The sequence below is a fragment of the Orcinus orca genome, chromosome 14 (genome assembly GCF_937001465.1).
Source record: "Orcinus orca chromosome 14, mOrcOrc1.1, whole genome shotgun sequence".
Classification (NCBI taxonomy): Eukaryota; Metazoa; Chordata; class Mammalia; order Artiodactyla; family Delphinidae; genus Orcinus; species Orcinus orca.
This window is the reverse complement of record NC_064572.1, coordinates 76,672,178-76,691,273: the sequence shown is the minus strand read 5'-3', so window position 1 is coordinate 76,691,273 and position 19,096 is coordinate 76,672,178. Positions and strand designations below refer to the sequence as shown.

General features: G+C 51.6%; 1 protein-coding gene across 3 annotated transcripts in view; it reads left to right on the top strand.

The window, feature by feature from the left end:
* Positions 1-19,096, top strand: part of HSPA12A (heat shock protein family A (Hsp70) member 12A) — a 159,495-nt gene that overhangs the window by 135,943 nt on the left and 4,456 nt on the right. For all 3 annotated transcript variants that reach the window (XM_033420955.2, XM_049697053.1, XM_004265797.3), the window contains 6 exons: positions 3,932-4,048; positions 11,831-12,002; positions 15,586-15,672; positions 16,259-16,363; positions 17,315-17,573; positions 18,281-18,384. In XM_033420955.2, coding sequence (XP_033276846.1) covers positions 3,932-4,048; positions 11,831-12,002; positions 15,586-15,672; positions 16,259-16,363; positions 17,315-17,573; positions 18,281-18,384 — 844 coding nt within the window. The remainder of the gene's footprint in view (positions 1-3,931; positions 4,049-11,830; positions 12,003-15,585; positions 15,673-16,258; positions 16,364-17,314; positions 17,574-18,280; positions 18,385-19,096) is intronic.

Here is a 19,096-nt window from a genome sequence, read left to right as displayed (position 1 = left end):
CTGCAGAGAGAGAGGGAACAGCAAGCTCCGGCCGAGATCGTGTGACGCCTCAAGGGCCAGGCAAAGGAATTCTTCCTGGGTCGTGGGGAGCCCTCAAAGGATTGTCTCACATGGGTTGCCATGGCCACAAGGATAGCGTTAGAGGAGGGGAGACCACGTGGTCCCGAGGGCCTGCAGGTGGAGGAGAGTGGTATGTTAGCACCTCACTCAGATCCTGAAGCAGGTCTGTCCGAGGGCTGAGGGTGAGGCTGAGACTCCAACTGCGGGGTCATTTGAGGAACATGAAAACCAGGGAGATAAAGGTGGTGGGGTGGAGGGAGGGAGTGGTTCCTGGGAAAAAATTCTTCTATGGAAAGGGGTGGGGAGAGGATTCTAAGGAAGGAAGTGGGAGGGAGATGGGCTGGGTTCGCTTCAGGAAGAAGGTGGTGACCAGCCAGAGGCAGGAGCAGTAAGGCCGGCGGGGACCTGCGGAAGGGAAGCCGCCATTGGTCCAGGAGACGGCGAAGCAGGAGAGGAGGTGGACCTCTGTCGGCCTGAAGAGAAGGATCTCAGAGGGATGGGCTCAGCTCCTGGAGAAAGATGAAGGCGCAGAGGGAGGTGGGGGTCTCCGGAATAAGAGGAGCAGCCGTGGGGACTCAGGGAAGATGTAGAACTTGAGAAAGTCTACGACACTGGAGTGTGTTTCAAGTTGGCCACGAAGAAAGGCGTGAACAGCCCATCTGTCAAGGGAGGGAGGAGGTGGAGGGGGCAGAGGTCAGGCACGGGCGTGGGTAGGTGGGTGGTTGTGGACCTGTCGGCTCAGCCAGAAGCTTCCGGAACCTTCTCTGAGCAGGGAACACGTTGTAAAGAAATTCCATGCAGAAGAGCTGTTTGAGGAGGTGTATAGGAACTAGGCCCTGCATAAGAGGCTGGCTGGTGTTTGAGGGGCAGGTGGGTTCAGTGCAGAGGGGGACTATTGCATGTTGGACCAGAATAAGCTCAAGTAGAATATCTCAGAAATCACGTCCCTGGAGCAGTCTCACTATTCACGAGGGACAGTCAGTGAAAGTGCCTGACGTGAGATGTTCAGTCAGTGCCAGGTTCCTTCCCTTCCAAGCTGATCTCCACCCGTTGGCAAACAAACAGCTCATCAGACAACTTTCCGTACAGCCAGGGAAGCCCATCATTCATCTTTGAGCCTTTTCCTGTTTAAAGAGTTTAAAATAGGCTGGATGGTTAAGGCACCACACTTAGAATCCCTCCCAACCCATCACACGCTCACCTGCTTTTAAAGCCCAGCGCAGACCTGCAAGGAAATAAAACATGATTAAAAAAAACAAAAATAAACACGAACAAAAAATGGCTCTTTCACCAGCAATCCCACTCCTGGACAAATATCTGGAAAAGATGAAAAGATACATGCAAATTCAAAAAGATACACGCACCCCAGTGTTCATAGCAGCACTATTTACAATAGCAAAGACGTGGACGTAACCGAAATGTCCATCGACAGATGAATGGATAAAGAAGATGTGGTACACATATACAATGGAATATTAGCCATTAAAAAGAATGGAATAGCCTGTGCCCCGCAACGGGAGAGGCCACAACAGTGAGAGGCCCGCGTACCGCAAAACTAAAAAAAAAAAAAAAAAAAAAAAAAAAAAGAATGGAATAAGGTCATTTGGAGCAACATGGATGGACCTAGAGATTATCACACTAAGTGAAGTAAGTCAGACAGAGAAAGATAACTATCATATGTCATTTATATGTGGAATCTAAAAAAATGATACAAATGAACTTATATATAAAATAGGAATAGACCCACAGACATAGAAAACAAACTTACGGTTACCAAAGGGGAAAAGGGTGGGGAGGGATAAATTAGGAGTTTGGGATTTAAATTAGGAGTTTGACAGTACTATATATAAAATAGGTAAACAACAGGGACCTACTGTATAGCACAGGGAACTGTATTCGATATCTCGTAATAACCTATAATGGAAAAGAATCTGAAAAAGAACATATATATAGATATATATATATGTTCATATATATATTCATTCATATATATCTATATATATATTCATTCATATATATATCTGTATATATATCTATATATATCTATCTGAATCGCTTTGCTGTACACCAGCAATTTACACAGCATTGTAAATCAGTTATGCCTCAATTTAAAAAAAAAAAGGTTGTTTCATGTTGGTCTAAAGCAGAGATGTTTTTAAAAACACGTTTATTAAAAAAAAGTTTAGTGAATGTACTGAACCACACACTTAAAAATGGTTAAGATGGTGAATTTTATGTTACGTGTATTTTCTCACAATGAAAAATGAAAAGTTTTTTTTAAAAGGGAAAAAAAACCTTACCGATCAAAGAGGAAGTTAGTTCAGTGAGAGGGTGGGTCAGCCCCAAGATAACTATGTGAAACAATAGAGAAAATGAGATACCCATTAGGAAAAAAACCGCCAGCCTATTAATCTTCTGAAACATGTCCCCAGAGCGGACTTTGATGCAGAAGCACATCAGTGTGTGTTTAGGTTTGATTTCAGATTTGTCTGGTGCATGCGGCAACAGGAAGGGGAGGAGAAGGGGGGACAAGCATCAATCAGAGGTCTTCTCTGGGCCGGATGTTCCCTGTGTCTTCTCATTTAATCTTGCCAGTAACGCTGTGGGCTAGTGTTATTCTTCCCATTCTACCGGTGGGAATACTGAGTCTGAGAGCTATTCTAGAGACATATTTTGTCTACCTGGGCCTGGTGGAAACCTCTGATGCTTCCACCCGTCCTGTTTATCCACATGGGTCCCACTGATTTTCTTTTTTTTTGAAGAAGAGTTGATTTACAATGTTGTGCCCGTCTCTGCTGTACAGCAAAGTGACTCAGCTATATACATACAGACATTCTTTTTTTTTAATACTCTTTTCCTTTACGGTTTATCCCAGGAGATTGCATATACAGTAGGACCTTGTTGTTTAGCCATTCTAAATGCAATAGTTTGCATTTACCAAGCCCAAACTCCCAGTCCCTCCCTCTCTCTCCCCTACCTCCCCATCCCTCCACCCTTGGCAACCACAAGTCTGAGCTCTATGTCTGTGAGTCTGTTTCTGTTTTGTAGATAGGTTTTACATTAACTGAAAGTCAAGGGCAGCACGGTCCTTGCTTAGGTCATGTTGTTCCTACCCTTACCATCCTGCCAGGAAAACTCCACTGATGTGCTGGGACTGCAGTAAGGTGGGTGACAGTGACACAACTCTGCTAACAAATGCTACCAGTCGTCAGGCATTCCTGTGGGCCAGGCACTGATCAGATACGAGACCAAAAGTAACAATTTAGTTAAGACCTTGGCCTTTCAAGTCAAGATAGACCTGCGTCTGGGTCCAAACTTTGGCTCTGCTACTTTCTAGCTGGGCAATCATCACAAAGATACCAAACGTATCCAGGCCTTAGTTTGCCACCTGTAGAAGAGGGGCAGTGCTAATCTCTTCCTAACAGGATTCTCAAGTGGATTAATGGCAGTTGAGCTATGGAAAGGGCTTAACAAAGTTGACACTGGAGCAAGCTGCCAGGAAGTGTAGCTCTCAGGAAATTATCAATCCTCCCAATAACTGTATGAGCTTACTATTATCCCTACTGTACAGATAAGGAAGCTGAGGCCTGAGAGGTTGTCACTTGCCCTAAGTCACATGACTAGGAAGTGGCCAGAGGCCTCAGATCTGCCCATCTCTCACCTGCAGCCACATCCAGGGAGTGGAAGGAGCTGGGAGCTCCCTGTTGGCTGTATATTCGGAAAACAGACTCTTGTTCCTGACGCTGATAAGTTCGGGGGGGCCGCGGAATAGATGCCCGGAGAGTTCACGGCCAGGAAGCCTGGATTTTCAGCAAAGCCACAGGAGGACCAGCTCTGTCCACCTGACCTGCTGCATTTTCCTTGGCTTTAGGAGCTGAGCGATCAGACGGGTTCAGAGTTCGAGAACGCTGATGTCAGATGGGTTATCACAGTGCCTGCCATCTGGAAACAGCCTGCCAAGCAGTTCATGAGACAAGCTGCCTACCAGGTAAGTGCGGGGCTGGGGGCAGGCAGGGCCCAAGATACACCTGGCAGTGGCTGTCACTCCACTCCAGGGTCCCCCAGCATTCACAGGCCTCCTTGGGGAGGCAGCGAGGGGTCTCCCACAGGTGGGGGGCCAGGAGCCTTCCCATTCCTCAGCTTCCTCCTCGGGGAGCAGCGGGGGTCAGACGGACAAGGGGAGGGGCTGGGCTCAGTTTTCCTTCTGACTTTATTCATTTCCAGGTCTTGTTGCCCCTGTAGGTTCCTTGGGGCTAGGATTGCAAACTGAGGTTCAGAGGTATTTCTCTGTGGGCAAATGGAAGTGAGACCCTCAAGGAAAAGGCTTGGGGAACAAGAATATTTGAACAAGGAAGAAATAAAGACAAGGCCGATGGCCATGGACCAGGCCCATCAGCCTGGTGGAGGCCGAAAGCTGCACCTATGCGGCTGGGAAATAAAGGGAGTACGGTTGTCCTCTGCACGGTTCATCTTAGGAGCGACACAGGGGCACGGCATGTACGGGCGCCCCAGACAGGGGAGGGGGCTGCTGGACCTGCCTGGTGGAGGACGCCCACAGCGGGGTGAGGGCAGTGTACAGTTAGGGAGCGAGCCAGTCAACATGGCGCCATGGAGCCAGAACATCCCAGCGTCGACGGCCAGCCCATCCCTCATGGGTGCAGGGGGCACCCCTGGTGCCAAAACCCCCGTGGCCTCCAGCCCTCACGTTGTTTGCGGACAACCTGTGCCACGACGGGGCTCCCATGAGTGTCTGACTTCGTGGCAAGAATGGCAGAGGCCGTCCTGACCTGCTGTTCCGGTCCCGGGGACAGAGCTGGCCCCTGTTGTACGTAGTCCCCTGGGTTGATAAACGGAAGCCGACCCTGGGGCCTGGGTCGAGTCTGTGCTGAGAATCAGTTTTCAGAGCCTCCAACCTGAGTGGGCTGGGGAAGATCACAAAGGTCGTAGATGTCCCCTTGTCCCCTGCCACACCTCTCAGGGGAGAGCCACCTTTCCCTGGAGACACACCTTTGATGTTGAGTTTGTGGCCACATGTATAAATGTAGACCTTTCCTTTCAAAACGCCCATCTAATCAACGCTGATCTCTGCACACAGTCAAATGGCCCCAGGCACCTTGGCGTCATGAATTGTCCTGGACGCTTGAGGCTTTACTTCAGGCTGCAGGTAGAGTTCAAGGAAGGGCAGTGTTCCGCCCCGCCCTCCCCCGTGCTCTCCCATTCCCTTCCTTCCCTTCCCTGCCCCAGGCTGGCTCCTCTGCTCTCCCCTTCCTCTGTTCAGCGTGAGAATCTGGCTCAGTCTTTGTGTTTGCCAAAAATAGATTTGTTTTTATAGGGATGAAGGGAGAAGGTGGAAGTTCCAGAAAGAGGCAACTTCTTTAAAAAGGAAGAGACACAAATGCAGTTTCACTGTCCATGGGAGCCCTGGGCATCAGGGAGCTTTTCCTTGGTGTCAGCCTTCAGGCAGTGTCCAGAGACCCAAAGATGGGACACCGGGACATGGCTGTCTGCTAAGACACAGCCTGGGATCCTGAGTTTTCCCAGGAAGGATACTCAAGCATCATGGTTCTGACTTTCATTTTCCAGCCCATGGGAAGACTTCAGCAACAAACACGTGACCCGGAAAGGGGACAGTTCTTAGTTTTAGCCTGAAAAAGAAAGAGGTGCGGTGACGTGTAGATTTGTCGGGGCTCATGGAGCCCTGGGCCGGCTCTTCAAGGACTGTCTCTCTCAGAGGGTGGGGCCAGTGTGGGGAGAGGCCCCTTACACTGGGGAGGCCAAGGGGGAAACCAGGCTGAGGGGGGTGTGGCGTCCTCTAGGCTTTGGCACCTCAGGCAGTAGGAGGGCCGGCAGCTCCTGGGCAGGGCCCAGGTGGCCAGCATAGACGGAGGGGATGGGGGAATTTGCTTCCTGAGGCCCAGAGACACCCTGTGGACCGGCATGTCCTCTCCATGCCGGGTAACGTTTGTCCAGGACAGTGTCTGTGCAGCTTAATTTTGGGCCCTTTGTAGCTCTGATTTGATACTTGTGTTCAGTTTACAGTCACTGGATGGATTCTAAGGTGGCAGGTACCATTCATTCATTCTTTGTTCACTCGTTCATTTATTCATTGAACAGCCTGTGCCAGGGGCCTCCTGTGCCAGAACTGTGGTAGGCGCTCGAGTCGTAGGACGGGAGCCCTGCTCTCAAATCACTTGCATCCAGGTGGTTCGTTGAAGCCATCTGTACTTCTGCCAAGGGGCAGGTGGCATATCAGGGCACCCTCTTCAGCCTGTCTTCTGGGAGAGTCTTCATGACAAGTTGGAAATAGAGCTTGCTACTCTCCAAAATCAGCATCTCTCCAACTCTCCCTCCTCACCTCCCATTTATTATGCAGAGTAAGAAAGATGCATACCTGTGATGGTTACGCTTATGTGTCAACCTGACTGGGCCTAGGGATACCCAGATATTTGGTCAGACATCATTCTGAGTGTTGCTGTGAGTGTGTTTCAGGATGAGATGAACATTTAAATCAATTAAATAGAGCAGATTGCCCTCCCTAAGGTGGGTGAGTCTCATTCAATCAGTGGAAGGCCTGACTAGAACAAAAGGCTGAACCTTCCTAGATAAAATGAGAGGGAATTCCTCCTGTCTGCCTGCCTGCCTGCCTTCAGACTGGAGCCTTGTTTTCCCCCTGCCTTTGGACTCCAAATGAAATATCGCCTCCTCCTGCGTCTTGAGCCTGCCGGCAAGGGAATTATACCATCGGCCCTCCTGGCTGTCCAGCTTGCCAGCTGAGGTCTTGGGATTTGACAGTCGCCATAATCGCGTAAGCCAGTTCCTTATAATAAAGCTCTTTCTACATATGCATACATCCTACTGGCTCTGTTTCTCTGGAGAAACCTGATAAATACAGAACCTGAGCAAAAAACACAGTTCTTGGCCCGCCCAGCTTCTGAAATCTGAGAGTGCCCACCAGCCCTTCCACCTGATGTGCTGCTGCCTGTCAGCCTGGCTTCTGACAGATGAACAGGAAGGATGAGGAAGGAGGTGGGATGGTTCTCCGTCAGAGCAGCTGGGAAACTCGTCTGTCCACCCCGCTTGCCTGTGGCAAGTGGAGCCCCTCCTTCCGGGCTCATGGGAGGCCTCCCGAGCCCAAGTTCATGGCACGGTCACATGGAGGCTGAAGGTCATCCTCCACCGGCCTGGGGGAGGGGGAGAGGCCTGGACCAGAGCCAGGAGATGAATCTCTGGGCAGCATCTCCCGTGGAGAAGCAGGCCTGCAGGGGGTGGGCCTGGGGCCTGCACTTGGAGGACTGAGATTCACTGCCAGTGAGGGCTGCCCAGCACTTGACATGGGCACAGTTTCATCTGTGAAACTTCCAAAACTCCTCTTAGGTCAGGTGATTGTTGAGAAAGTGGGTTAAGTCTCCATCTTTTATAATCCACAGCCTCGGGACAGCTTTAGACCCTTTAAGAACATTCAGTGAAAAGATGGTGGCAGAAGGAATGGCTGATGCCTCTTCTGAGGCCCTCAGAAAAGACCCAGAATGAGGAGATAGTTCCACTGCGTCCTGAGCACATCATGCATAGGAGGTAGTCCAGTGTATTTCTAGAGGCATTTTGCCTAAAATGTGTAACTCTGGTAGGTTTCAGAAACCTGTTAAATCAGTGATGTTCCCCCACGTACGCTGATCTCCTCTAACACGGAGTTGCAGCTTGCATTTGCCTCCCTTTCTGAACAAACTGCAGTGAAAAGTAATCATGTCAGGAAAGAAAGCCAGCCCCATGACGCTTAGAAGCCGCGCAGTTGCAGCTCTTTGCCGTCTGACACCAGGCCAGCTGACTACTCCGCTGGTCCAGCCGTTTTTCTCAGCCGTGGACACAGCCCCTGGCGGATCTGCCTGGCTGACTGCAGGGCCAAGGAGCGGTGGTCGAGGTGGTCACTGCCCACGTCCTCGGCCTCCCTGGAGTGCGGTCTTCTCACCCACCCGCTCCTTTCAGGTGGAGCTTGTGACCAGGAAGCAGAGCGCTACAAACTACCACGATGGAGTTCTTGCTGCCCAGATTCGTGAAGTCAAATGGGGTAGCAACCTCCTTGTTCAGATGCTTTCTGATTGCAGAATCCTCAGGTCGTGTTTGAAATGCTCTCCTGAGAAGGGCCGGAAATTGCAGAATAAAGGCTGGCTGGAGGGATGGTGATTCGTTCCTGCGGCAGCTTCTCTCTGAGCACCTACTGTGTGCTCCGGGTCAAGAAGACCTGACTGCTGCCCTTAGAAGATGTACCATCTTGCAGGAGAGGCTAGACAGGTCCCCATGGATCTATAGTCGGGGGCAGAATATGCCAGGTGCTGGGCCGGGGGCCGAGCAGAGGGAGAGCTCACGTTGGAACGGAACAGTGGCCTTGAGATACCAGCTCCAGAGGCAGAATTATTGAAAGCGGAGAGAGAGCTCTCCTGCCCCGGTTGACCCTGGCCTGATCCCAGGAAAAGACCCCTAGGTCTCCTGCCAGCTGCCAGGCCAGAGGGCTTCTGCTGAGAAGGACGGCAAGTGTTTTCATGCGGAAACAAAGCTTACATTTCAGGGCACTGGATCCTTCTCTCAGAGATAAAGACATCTGGGTTTCTGAGAGTGTGGCAGAGACGTTCGCATTTCCTCCTTCTCTTGGAGCCCACCAGCAGCTCTGGGAAGCCTGCTGGTGACTAGGAATCTGTGCAGAGGCAGCTGCCTCCCTTTGCCTCCCCCTCCCCTCTCCCTGCGACGTCCATGAGAGTTTGCTGGTAGGGACACGGCCCTTCACTCTCACTGGGGAGTGGACAGGGGGGCTGGCTTAAGCAATGGAGTGTTGTTACTTTGTCCTGGGTCTCCCAGGCACTGCCGGGGCCCCCACTGACCTTGCCTTTCCCCTCCCCTCTGGTTTGGGGTCCTCTTCACCTCTGCTTCTGTCTGCATCCTGAGCAGGGTACTGTGGGGAACTCCCCATGGAAATGGGTCAAAGCTTTGGCTGTGGAGCTGAGGCCAGCCCAGCTGGGGAGGGACAGGTGAAAGGCCCCCCGAGGGGTGCAGCCCACGCTGTTTGGGGCAGATTCAGGTCAGCCTGATTGTCTTTCACATCTTCAGGATGTGGGAGCATCCGGTGTGTGTGGGGTGGTCTCAGTCACACACCAGGTACCCTCGGATGCCCTTGAGTGAAGAGCCTGGAGGAAAATGTAACATTTTCCTCCAGGCTCTTCACTCCTCTGGACCTCTTGATGTGATTTTCCACATAGATATTTCACATATAAGTTAGAGACCCTGCTCAGAATTTCTGGGTAGGCATGGAGGGGAATAAGGGCGTCTATTTTCTGCTCTCCTTTGTCCCCTGCCGTCCCCATTCCCGCTGGGCCCAGGCCCCTGTTGCTCTTACCGGCCACATGGGAGCTGCCTGGCTGGTTGACATCCCAGTGGGACACAATGACAGGAATGTGCCTTTTGAGTGGGCAGAGCCCGTGCCTTTCCTCCACACCGAGTCCCGGGCACCACTCTGCTCTGCCCTCCCTAGCCTCCTCCAAGTTTATCCTCCACCCTGAACTTGTACATCCAGGGCCCACTGTTGCTTTGTAACGCGTCTCCTTCTCCCTCAGCCCATGTTGTGGGAGCTGGGCCTGTGAGCTTCTGTTCTAGGAGGGCCTTGGCTTTACGTACAAACCCATGAGGATAGAAGAACCAGTCCACGAGCGCTGTTCTATAGACGGGGCTCCTCCTGGTGTCACTTTGGATTTCCTCTTCTGGGATCCTGGGGATAAAGGTTCAGAGGTTTCACTGTTCCTGGTGGCACCTGACATGTGTAACCCATGTCCTATTTCATCGGGCATCTTAACCTTTGTCTGCCTTTGTGCTGAGGGTGTCTGAGGAGACACTATGAGAAAGTGAGGCTGGGGGAGGGGGCACCTTCATTCCCTTGGATGGGGAAATCTTGTCGTGCATCTGTGTCACTAACCTATTGACCCGTGTAAGCTAAGGGCAGACCTGGCCTCTGACCTGGGGACCCTGCTGATGGGCACAGATGCTGCCCATGTGGTCGGCCTTAGCCAAGGGTACAAGGCAGGGAGGAGGCGGGTTCCTGGCGGAGGGTGTAGGCGTGTGCGGTTCCATCTGTTTTTGTAATTCGGTCCAGACGGGTTCTGCCCTTGTGAGGCATTCATGGTTTCGGCAGAGTGGAGATTTTCAGTCACCTGCCGGCTGATGGTATCTCGTTAAGACGTAATTAACTGGTTTGTTTGGGGTGTGGTTATTAGTGACAATGAATGACAGCAGGTCTGGGCAGTACTGTCGCAGAGTGAATGAGTAGAGAGCGTACCTTCAAACCAGTTCAGGAGTATTAGGGGCACCCACGGGTTTTGTCAAAGTACAGAGGCCTGGGCCCTACCCCAGCACCTGGAATTACTAAGAGCAGGAGAGCTGAGAACCAATTAAAGAGCTGGTCTGCAAGGCTCAAGACCTGGGCCTGGGCTGCTCTGCCACTTCTCTGGGATACGCTGGAGCCTAAGACTGGCCCGGTTTTAGCACTGAAAGGCCCGTGCCCCAGGAAACCGGGACAGTTGGTTGCCCTACCTCTCCGAGCCTTGGTTTCCTTCTTCATAGAGTGAAGGGGTTGGACGAAAGGCATTTCTAATTTCTAACCTGAGCTCCCCTCCCCTCCTTGCCCAGTAATTGACCCTCCTAAGCTCCTTCCGCGCACGCCCGTGACTCTAGGCCAGCTCTTCCCCACCGGGTCATTGTACGTGTGTGACATTAGGCAGACCTTTGTCCCTGGTTGACGAGATGAGCCCACTAACCCCCCAGGGGCCTGGGGACACCTGGGAGCCTTCTCCAAAGGGGTACCACGTGAGGGCGCATCCCGGGTTTCCTCGGAAATGGCAGCAAAGTCAGCGAACACAGTGCTGATCGAAGGAGCTAGTTTTTATCTCCTATTGTGCTGGCGACCACGGAAAGCCGCGAGCTTGGGCGGCTTCAACAAGCAAGCTAGGTCTCGTGCTCCAGGTCGAGGCCGTGAGAGGCCAGTCCGGGCTGTGTCTCTGAGCACCCTCAGAAGGCTGGTCCCGGAGCCTCCTGGCTGCCCTTCGTGAAGCCTGGAGGGGCTGTGACTGGAGCAAGCCCGGTGTCACGGGGCAGAAGCATTTCTGCTGTGAAAGGGGTAGAGGCTTTGAATAAGATAACTGTCAGTGGCCTTTCCCCCTGCACTCTAGGAAAGGGGGACTCTGTGGGATTCCACGGGGGGCTTTCTCCTGGAACCTTCCTGGTGCTCTGGAGATAACAGGTCAGATTCCCACACGACAGAATCAGACGCTTGCATAGCTGAGGCCCAGTGATGGCCTTTCTGTTTCCTAGGCCACCAAAGATCGGGGTTTGCTACGATCCGGTCAGACCATTTAGTCCTGGAACCGGAAACAGACCATCGGCCTTCCATCCCGTGGTGGTTTTCAAAGTTTTCAGTCCTTTGCCCCTTTGTGCTTCTCAGTTCTGGGCCAAGCAGGCCCCAAGTGCAGGAGGCCCTGAGGCTCACAGAGCCTGGAATTTCCCAAGGGCGCTTGTACATTTTCGTTCCCCACTCTGTGACGTTTGGGTACCCGGCTTGGGGACCAGCACCCGATCACCCCCGATTTTAGGCTCTGGAGAGGGCTGTGGAGGGAATTTCCCAAACAAGCAGCTTGTGAGTGTCCCTTCCTTGCGGGGTGTCAGCCCAAGGCGTGGGTGTCCTTGGAGGGGTCCTGGCCAGGGAGCCTGGGTCCCAGCCTTGCCTTCTGTCTTCCAGGCAGGCCTGGCTTCCCCCGAGAACTCAGAGCAGCTCATCATTGCCTTGGAGCCCGAGGCGGCCTCCATCTACTGCCGGAAGCTGCGGTTGCACCAGATGATCGAGCTGAGCAGCAAGGCCGCGGTCAATGGGTACAGCGCCAGTGACACAGTAGGAGCTGGGTTTGCACAGGGTACCTCCTGCTCTCTCTCTCCCCCTCCCTGCTGTCTTCCCTCCAGCCCCCTGCATGTTTCTGTGCCTTGGAGTTTTAAAGGCACTCAGTGCGGTCGTGAGAAATCAAGATGCTTCTGAAGGAGGTTGGCCCTTAAGTACCTCTGTGCTCAGCCCCCTACCTGGCCCCTCCAAGGACCCCCGTAAACTCAGCAGTGGTTACCCTAGTTCGTCACCCACCCAAGTGCCTTAGGGGAGAGCACTTCTCTCCAAGAACCCAAGGGTGGCCTGAGAGCGGCTCTCGGCCTTGCATTTTACTGGGCGTTTAATCTCTCCTCTCTATGAACTGATTCTTAATCTCATCCCACTTGCTTGTTATTAATTCCTCCGTTAAGATTGTTGATTTATTGCTGACTCACTCACTGGGGCCGCTTCGTGTGTGATGAGCTCAGTATGTGTCTTAACTGTAAACCTGGCGAGAGTTGAAGCTAGAGATGGAAAGGGCTGACGTGTCCTGAGGGGCTGATGCTCGTTTAGCTGTGGGAAGGAGCATCGCCCATGGAGACCCGGGATGGGCATTTTAAGGGCCTTCTTCTCTTTAATGTTTACTATATGCAAGTTGCTCACAATCTTGTGCCTCAGGACTGTTTTCCCTGGAATGCAGGGTTCCGTCGGTCTGTCCAGGACCACGGAGTCTGCAGACACCCTGGATCACTCACAGCCACGTGAGTGAGCATGGAAGCTGATGGGAGCCGGGGAGGTGGCGCTGTGCGCCCCGGCTCTGAGCTCTGTGCCCGGGTGAGGGCTCCGAGGACAGAAAGCCCCCCATCGCCCAAGCCCGTCTCCATCCTGCCCTGCAAGGCCCAGGCCCAGGAGGAGAGGGATGCCATCAGTGAGGACGGTCACCAGTTGGTCCCAAGATTTTCTTGGTCCTCTTCCCAACGCCTGTCTCTGCACTGCCTGGGGTGCTGGGGCCCAGGCTCACGCTTTGCAGGCACACATTCCTGCCCAGACAGGCCTCTCTTCCTCTTCCCAGGGTGACTCTGCCCCGGCAGCCACTGCTCTTCATTTTGAACCCAGGGTGGAGGCGTCTGTTAACCTCAGCCACAAGACAGTGGCAGGAAGTTCGCTTGTCCCCAGGCTGCTGCCTTAGCCTGCTGGGGCCACGTGTTCACACCCTGGATCTGATTCACCCAGAATGAATGGAAACGGGCTTCCCCTCAAGTTTGAGGGCTTGATTTGCCTTTTTCTCACAATGCTTGGCCTCCCCATCGTGCCAAGGCTGGCCTCACCGCTAACTAAATCCAATGCATTCATGTTTTAAGTACTCAGGATGATCTCGTTATTTACATTTCCTTCTTCATTGTTGTAACTGGAAAAAAGAGGAGTGACTGACTGGGCTCTGTATTTCATATGCTGGTTCTTTCGCCATTGTTCATAAACAGCAGCTCATGTCAGAATTAGCTAATTCAACACGGCATTGACGCTTCTTAAGTATAACATTCACATTTGAGGGGGGAATTGTTTTGAATGCTTGCCTTCCCCAAGAGCTCAGTTTTCGCTTCCCTTTCTTTACCATATCCTACCTACCTTCACACTGCTGTGTCTGTGTCCTGTGCCTTGTGGGATTTACTGTTGTTTCCTGTGCTCAGAGGGGTGTCTTTGGTTTTTGAAATCCTCAAATTGTTGGCCACCATCCCTCAGAGGGGCAGTGAGACAGGGGTTCTATCTCAGCGTTGCTTTATGGTGGGAACCTGTCTCCTGGAAGGACGGGGTGCTTGCTATGTGCCGAGGCCTGGCAGAGCACTTAATCCGGGATACCCAGGATGGCATTAATACCCTGAGACCCCCTGGCTGTTTTCTGCCCTCTGATGCTCCTCCCTGATGGACTCCCAGTGGTCACCACTGAGGAGACCAGAGCTGGCACTCTGCCTCCAGCACTGCAGGGTTTGCTGTCAGTATTATTTTACTCCAAAAAGACTTAACGAGATTAGAAAAGGCTACATTTTTCTCAATCTTGGGCTTAATTTGCCCGAAAAATGAGATAATTTTTTGAAGCTTAGAACATGTTTTATTAGCCTCACTAGGATGCTTATTATGAATGCCATTTCCTTAGTCATCTAGATTGTTTTAGAAAACCAGTGCCCACTATGAGGTGTGCAATATAAGTTCACCTGGAGCCGGTGTTGGGAACAGCAGAGAAGCCCTGAGTTTGGAGATCCCTCCCAGGCCTGCGGGAACTCTTTAATCGGGATGGGGGGGGGCGGGGGGGGCGGCCTCTCTGCTCTAAACCAGAGCCTGAGGAACTTAAGGCTGGCCCGATGTTTGCCATTCTAATCCCCAGAGAAGATGTTTTGCAAACACTGTGCTCCTTGCTGAAGGAGGCTGGAGGGTCAAGGGTTCTTTATTGGATAACCAGCAACAGATGGATTTGTAGGGCTTAGAGACTAAAAAAAATTGGTCGGGAGGACACTTGTGGGATGGGACAGCGAGTGGTGGACAGAGCCTTCGTCTGTAAAGCCAGGATTGCTCTAAACTGTTCATTGTAGTGATCATTTGTTGGGTTCCCAGTCTCACACTTCGTGCTTTGCCTTCCTTATCACTTGCTGTGTGCCTGGTGTCACAGTGGGTGCTGAGGATAAATCAGACGGCTGGTCCCTGCTCTGCCTGTGAGAGACGTTAAGTGATTTGCCCAAATTCCCATCGTGCCGGTGCTCTGCTGCTTCCCAGGCTCCCTCTCACAGCACCTTTCTCACCTCTTAACATTCGTATTCTGCTCTTTCAGACTTCACTCTAAATTGTTAAATCTCAAAGGCAGAGGGGGTCCGTGGCCTGAGGGTTAATTTCAGGCTGCAAGACAGAGTCGTGGGAACTGCAAGTCCCTTGACCTCCCTGACCTGGTTTCCTCGTCTGAACACAGGGCGATATGATTTGTGCCTGTCCGCCTCACGGGGCTGTCAGGAGGCCTGCGGGGCAAGAAATACCCATGCGAGTCACAGCCCCTGAGTACCCCGAGCCACCCCCAGGTTGTCCCGCGGTGTGCAGGAAAAAGGCAGCGCCGACTTTTCTAGGTTCAGCCGTGCCACCTTGCGGCTGAAGCGCCACCTTGTGGCTGAAGAGCATGTCGACTTCAACGGGGTCTGGAAAGGGCTCCTGGCCGTTTATCCAGGATCCAGATTAGGAAAACATACCCCGCATTCCTTCTATCAGACAAAGCTGCTTGATGTGAAATTATTTAGCCAAGCGCACTGAAGGCTGCTTGGCAGACAGCCTCCTCACTGGGGCAGCAAAGCCAGGAAATTGGCCTATTTTATGCGCATTCCCCTGAAAGTGTCCCTGGAGGAAGGGAATCTCATCAGGGTGAGCTTTTCAGCAGGGCATTGGCCAGAGCTGCCAGGCAGATGAATAGATGAAGGCTGGTGGAAATAGCTACTTGCTCTGGAAGAGCTGACTCTGTCATTCCCTGTGTTGCATTTATGTAATCGTTTTGATCAAGTATCGCCAAATGTTCTGTTCCTAAACCTCCCAGGCTCTTTTACCTCCACTGACTGCCAGCTTTTTCATGTTTTCTTACCCGTCGTTATTTTCTTTCTGTTGGCCACTAGCTAAGGAACACACACGACGTAATCGGCAGAGTCGAACCTTTTTGGTGGAGAATGTCATAGGAGAAATCTGGTCCGAGCTGGAGGAAGGTAGCATCCTTAAACGTCCTTTGCCTCTGCTGGATTGTGTGTGTGTGGGGGGGTGGGGGGGGCGGGGCGGGGGCTGCTGGCAAAAATGCATTTCTATTTGTTCCTTTTGTACTTTTGGAAAATGTTCCAATCAGTTGGTTTTACAGACCACTCACCCAGGGAGAGCTCTTTTTGGAGCTGTAATTTTGCATGTTCTAAAACCATATAGGTTCTTCAGAAGAAAAGTAGGAATTGGAACTCACCAGTTCCAGAGTGAGTCTTGTGCTAAACAGCAGGTCATTTGATGGTGCTATTAACTTGGCAGGAAGTGGTCCACACGTGTCAGGTATGCAGCAGCGCATGACCTGAATGCTTTAGTCCTAAAGGTTCACTCATCTGGGTTCATCATCCATGCTAACCGGTACTTCTGGGCAGACACTATCTCATCTCTTTAGTCATGAATAACTCACTGTGTGGCTAATTAGCAAAACTATTGTACTAATGAGCGTTGATGGTGCTTAGCTGGGTGCACCAAGTCATCCTGCCAGCTTGTTCCAGGACGTGATGGACAAGTGGTCTGTATAAAGGTTGGCTGTTTTTGTACCAGGTGACAAGTATGTGGTAGTGGACAGTGGCGGTGGCACCGTAGACCTGACAGTCCACCAGATACGGTTACCGGAGGGACACCTTAAAGAACTGTACAAAGCAACAGGTAAGCCTGAGAAAATGAGAAAAATGGCTAATTTTCTCATACCTGAGCTGTTTTACCCATTTCAGATTTCTCTCAGTATCTCCTTCTTTCAGTGCCATCAGCATGTGAAATTACAGGCAGTAGAGGATACGGATGCATGAGACCAGAGACAAAATGCAGTTAAATAGGGCTTCCCTGGTGGTGCGGTGGTTGAGAGTCCGCCTGCCGAGGCAGGGGACATGGGTTTGTGCCCCGGTCCGGGAGGATCCCACATGCCACGGAGCGGCTGGGCCCATGAGCCATGGCTGCTGAGCCTGTGCGTGCGGAACCTGTGCTCCGCGGCGGGAGAGGCCACAACAGTGAGAGGCCCGCGTACTGCAAAAAAAAAAAAAAAAAAAAAATTGCAGTTAAATGGCCTTTAAAACACAAACCACCATAACTTGGGTTTGGGCATAAAGTGAGCCTGTTTCAGATCCTGGCCACAATCGTCACCTGTGATTTGGTTAAGCTTTCTAGGGAGGTCCCACGATGCCTGGTCTTGATTCAAGATCATCAAACCAAAGAACATTCTCTTCTTCTTGGTGGGGTGGGGATGAGTAATTAGTAGATCACAGGGACTAAGTGAGGTCTGCTGGTTTTCCAGACACTGTCCTTGGATTTCTTGGGTGGGAAGACCATGATGCCCCTAGTTAGTTAAATGTATTGATTTTATTTAAAATGTAATTGATTTTAAACAGATTGTTGACGAGTGATTTCTGTAGGAAAGTTTCTCCACGTGGAATGAGAAGAACCTAAGGGTTTTAAAGTGTAAGTAAAAACGCATAGCTGCGGTCTGCTGGCTAAGTGGGTCCAAGGCTGTGCTGCTGTCTTCGAGCAGAGCCCGGAACCCAGGGCAGGCTGCTTCTCAGACGCCGGCTTCCATTTCTGGCCGTCTTTAACATAGTGGGGTCTCCCTTTGTGTTCTCGACTCAGGTGGACCCTACGGATCTTTAGGAGTAGATTATGAATTTGAAAAGCTTCTGTGTAAAATATTCGGAGAGGATTTTATTGAGCAATTCAAAATCAAGCGTCCTGCGGCCTGGGTTGACTTAATGATTGCATTTGAGTCTCGCAAAAGGGCAGCTGCCCCGGACCGAACTAACCCTCTGAATATCACCCTGCCCTTCTCCTTCATTGACTACTACAAGAAGTTCCGTGGGCACAGCGTGGAGCACGCCTTGAGGAAGAGCAAGTGAGCTGGGCTCATGTTTGGCTCGGGACAGTCTGGGGGGTAGAATGTGTTCGTGGGGAGGAGGAAGGTGGTGTGGACTCTGAGTTCCAATCCGACACACTTGCTGTGTGACCTTGGGCAAGTGACTCAACTTTTTTGTTCCTTGGTTTCTTCACCTGGAAAATGGGCATGATAATTCCACTTACCTCAAAGGGTTGTTGTGAGGATGAAATGTATTCATATATGCTTAGCACAATGCCTGAGACCTGGAAAATACTACCTCTGTGTCAGCTATGATTACGCGCTAAAAAGATAAGCTGTGTGAAATCAGGGAAGTTTGTCTGTTTGGGGCCCTGCTTTATCCCCAGTGTCTACAACAGAACCTGATGCATAGGTAGTAGGTGCTCGGTAAATATTTGTTGAATTATTTATCACCCTGCCTTCTGCACTAGACTTTGGCTTCCAAAAGGGAAGTTTTGGGGACTCAGGGGAATGTTGGCCACAGGCAAAAGCAAAGAGAAACAAAAGAGGTTATGCCTTAGCTTTGAAGCTTCTAAGAGTCTAGGTCCTGGTGGTTTAGTGTATTTCTGAGGGTTCTTTGGACTTTCAAGCCCCCTTCAGCCCCCTCGGATGTGACAACCATTCTGCTAGGGCCCGTGACTATGCAGGTTAGCCCGGGTATCCTTTATACACTCACCGCTCGTTCTCTCTCTGCCATGCCTCCACAGTGTGGATTTTGTGAAGTGGTCCTCGCAGGGGATGCTGAGGATGAGTCCAGATGCCATGAATGCCCTTTTTAAGCCGACCATCGATAGCATCATTGAGCATCTCCGTAAGTGATCAGCCAGGGCTCGGCCACTCAGTGGCCAAGAATGGGGACTGATGTTTCCAATGTCACCAACCAGTGTATGTGAAGTCAGGATGGCAGGGGGTCTGGGTCTTGGAGCCGCAGGCCAGGGCCCCGGCAGGAGTGGGCAGGGCCTGGGCATGCATGAGGGTGGTTGCTGGGCACTGGCTGTGGATCCCTCACCTCAGGTACTGCAAAGCAGCCCAGAGCCTGTTCTCACTTGGGCTTCCATTTGGCTTCAAAAGTCAGAGAGGCGGGAGATCTAAAGCAATATTATCATCGAGTGACAGGCCTTAGGGAATGGACGGTCTTTGCTGTATCAGAACAAATTAGAAATCACAACCTCTGCTAGGGAGGAGGAACTGTTGTGTAAACCAAAGAAAGGTCTCCCACAAGAGAGCAAAGGGAATCTGGCCGTGCACTTAACCTGCTCCCTCAGGGGCCCTCGCCCAGGGACACACAGTAGGCTCACCAGGGGCCTCTTTCAGTGTCCAGGCCCTCCACACCCTTCCCACCCTGCACCTACACAGTCAGAACTCCTAGAGGTGGGATGGGAATTTTATGAAAACCAAAGAATAATATTGATAACAGCCTGCCTTAACAGAACCGCAGGTTTGGAGAGGGCAAGGGGTATTCATTTATGTGTAACAAAGAACTACGTAAACTGATCACTGTCTAGCTGTTAAAATAGGTTTCT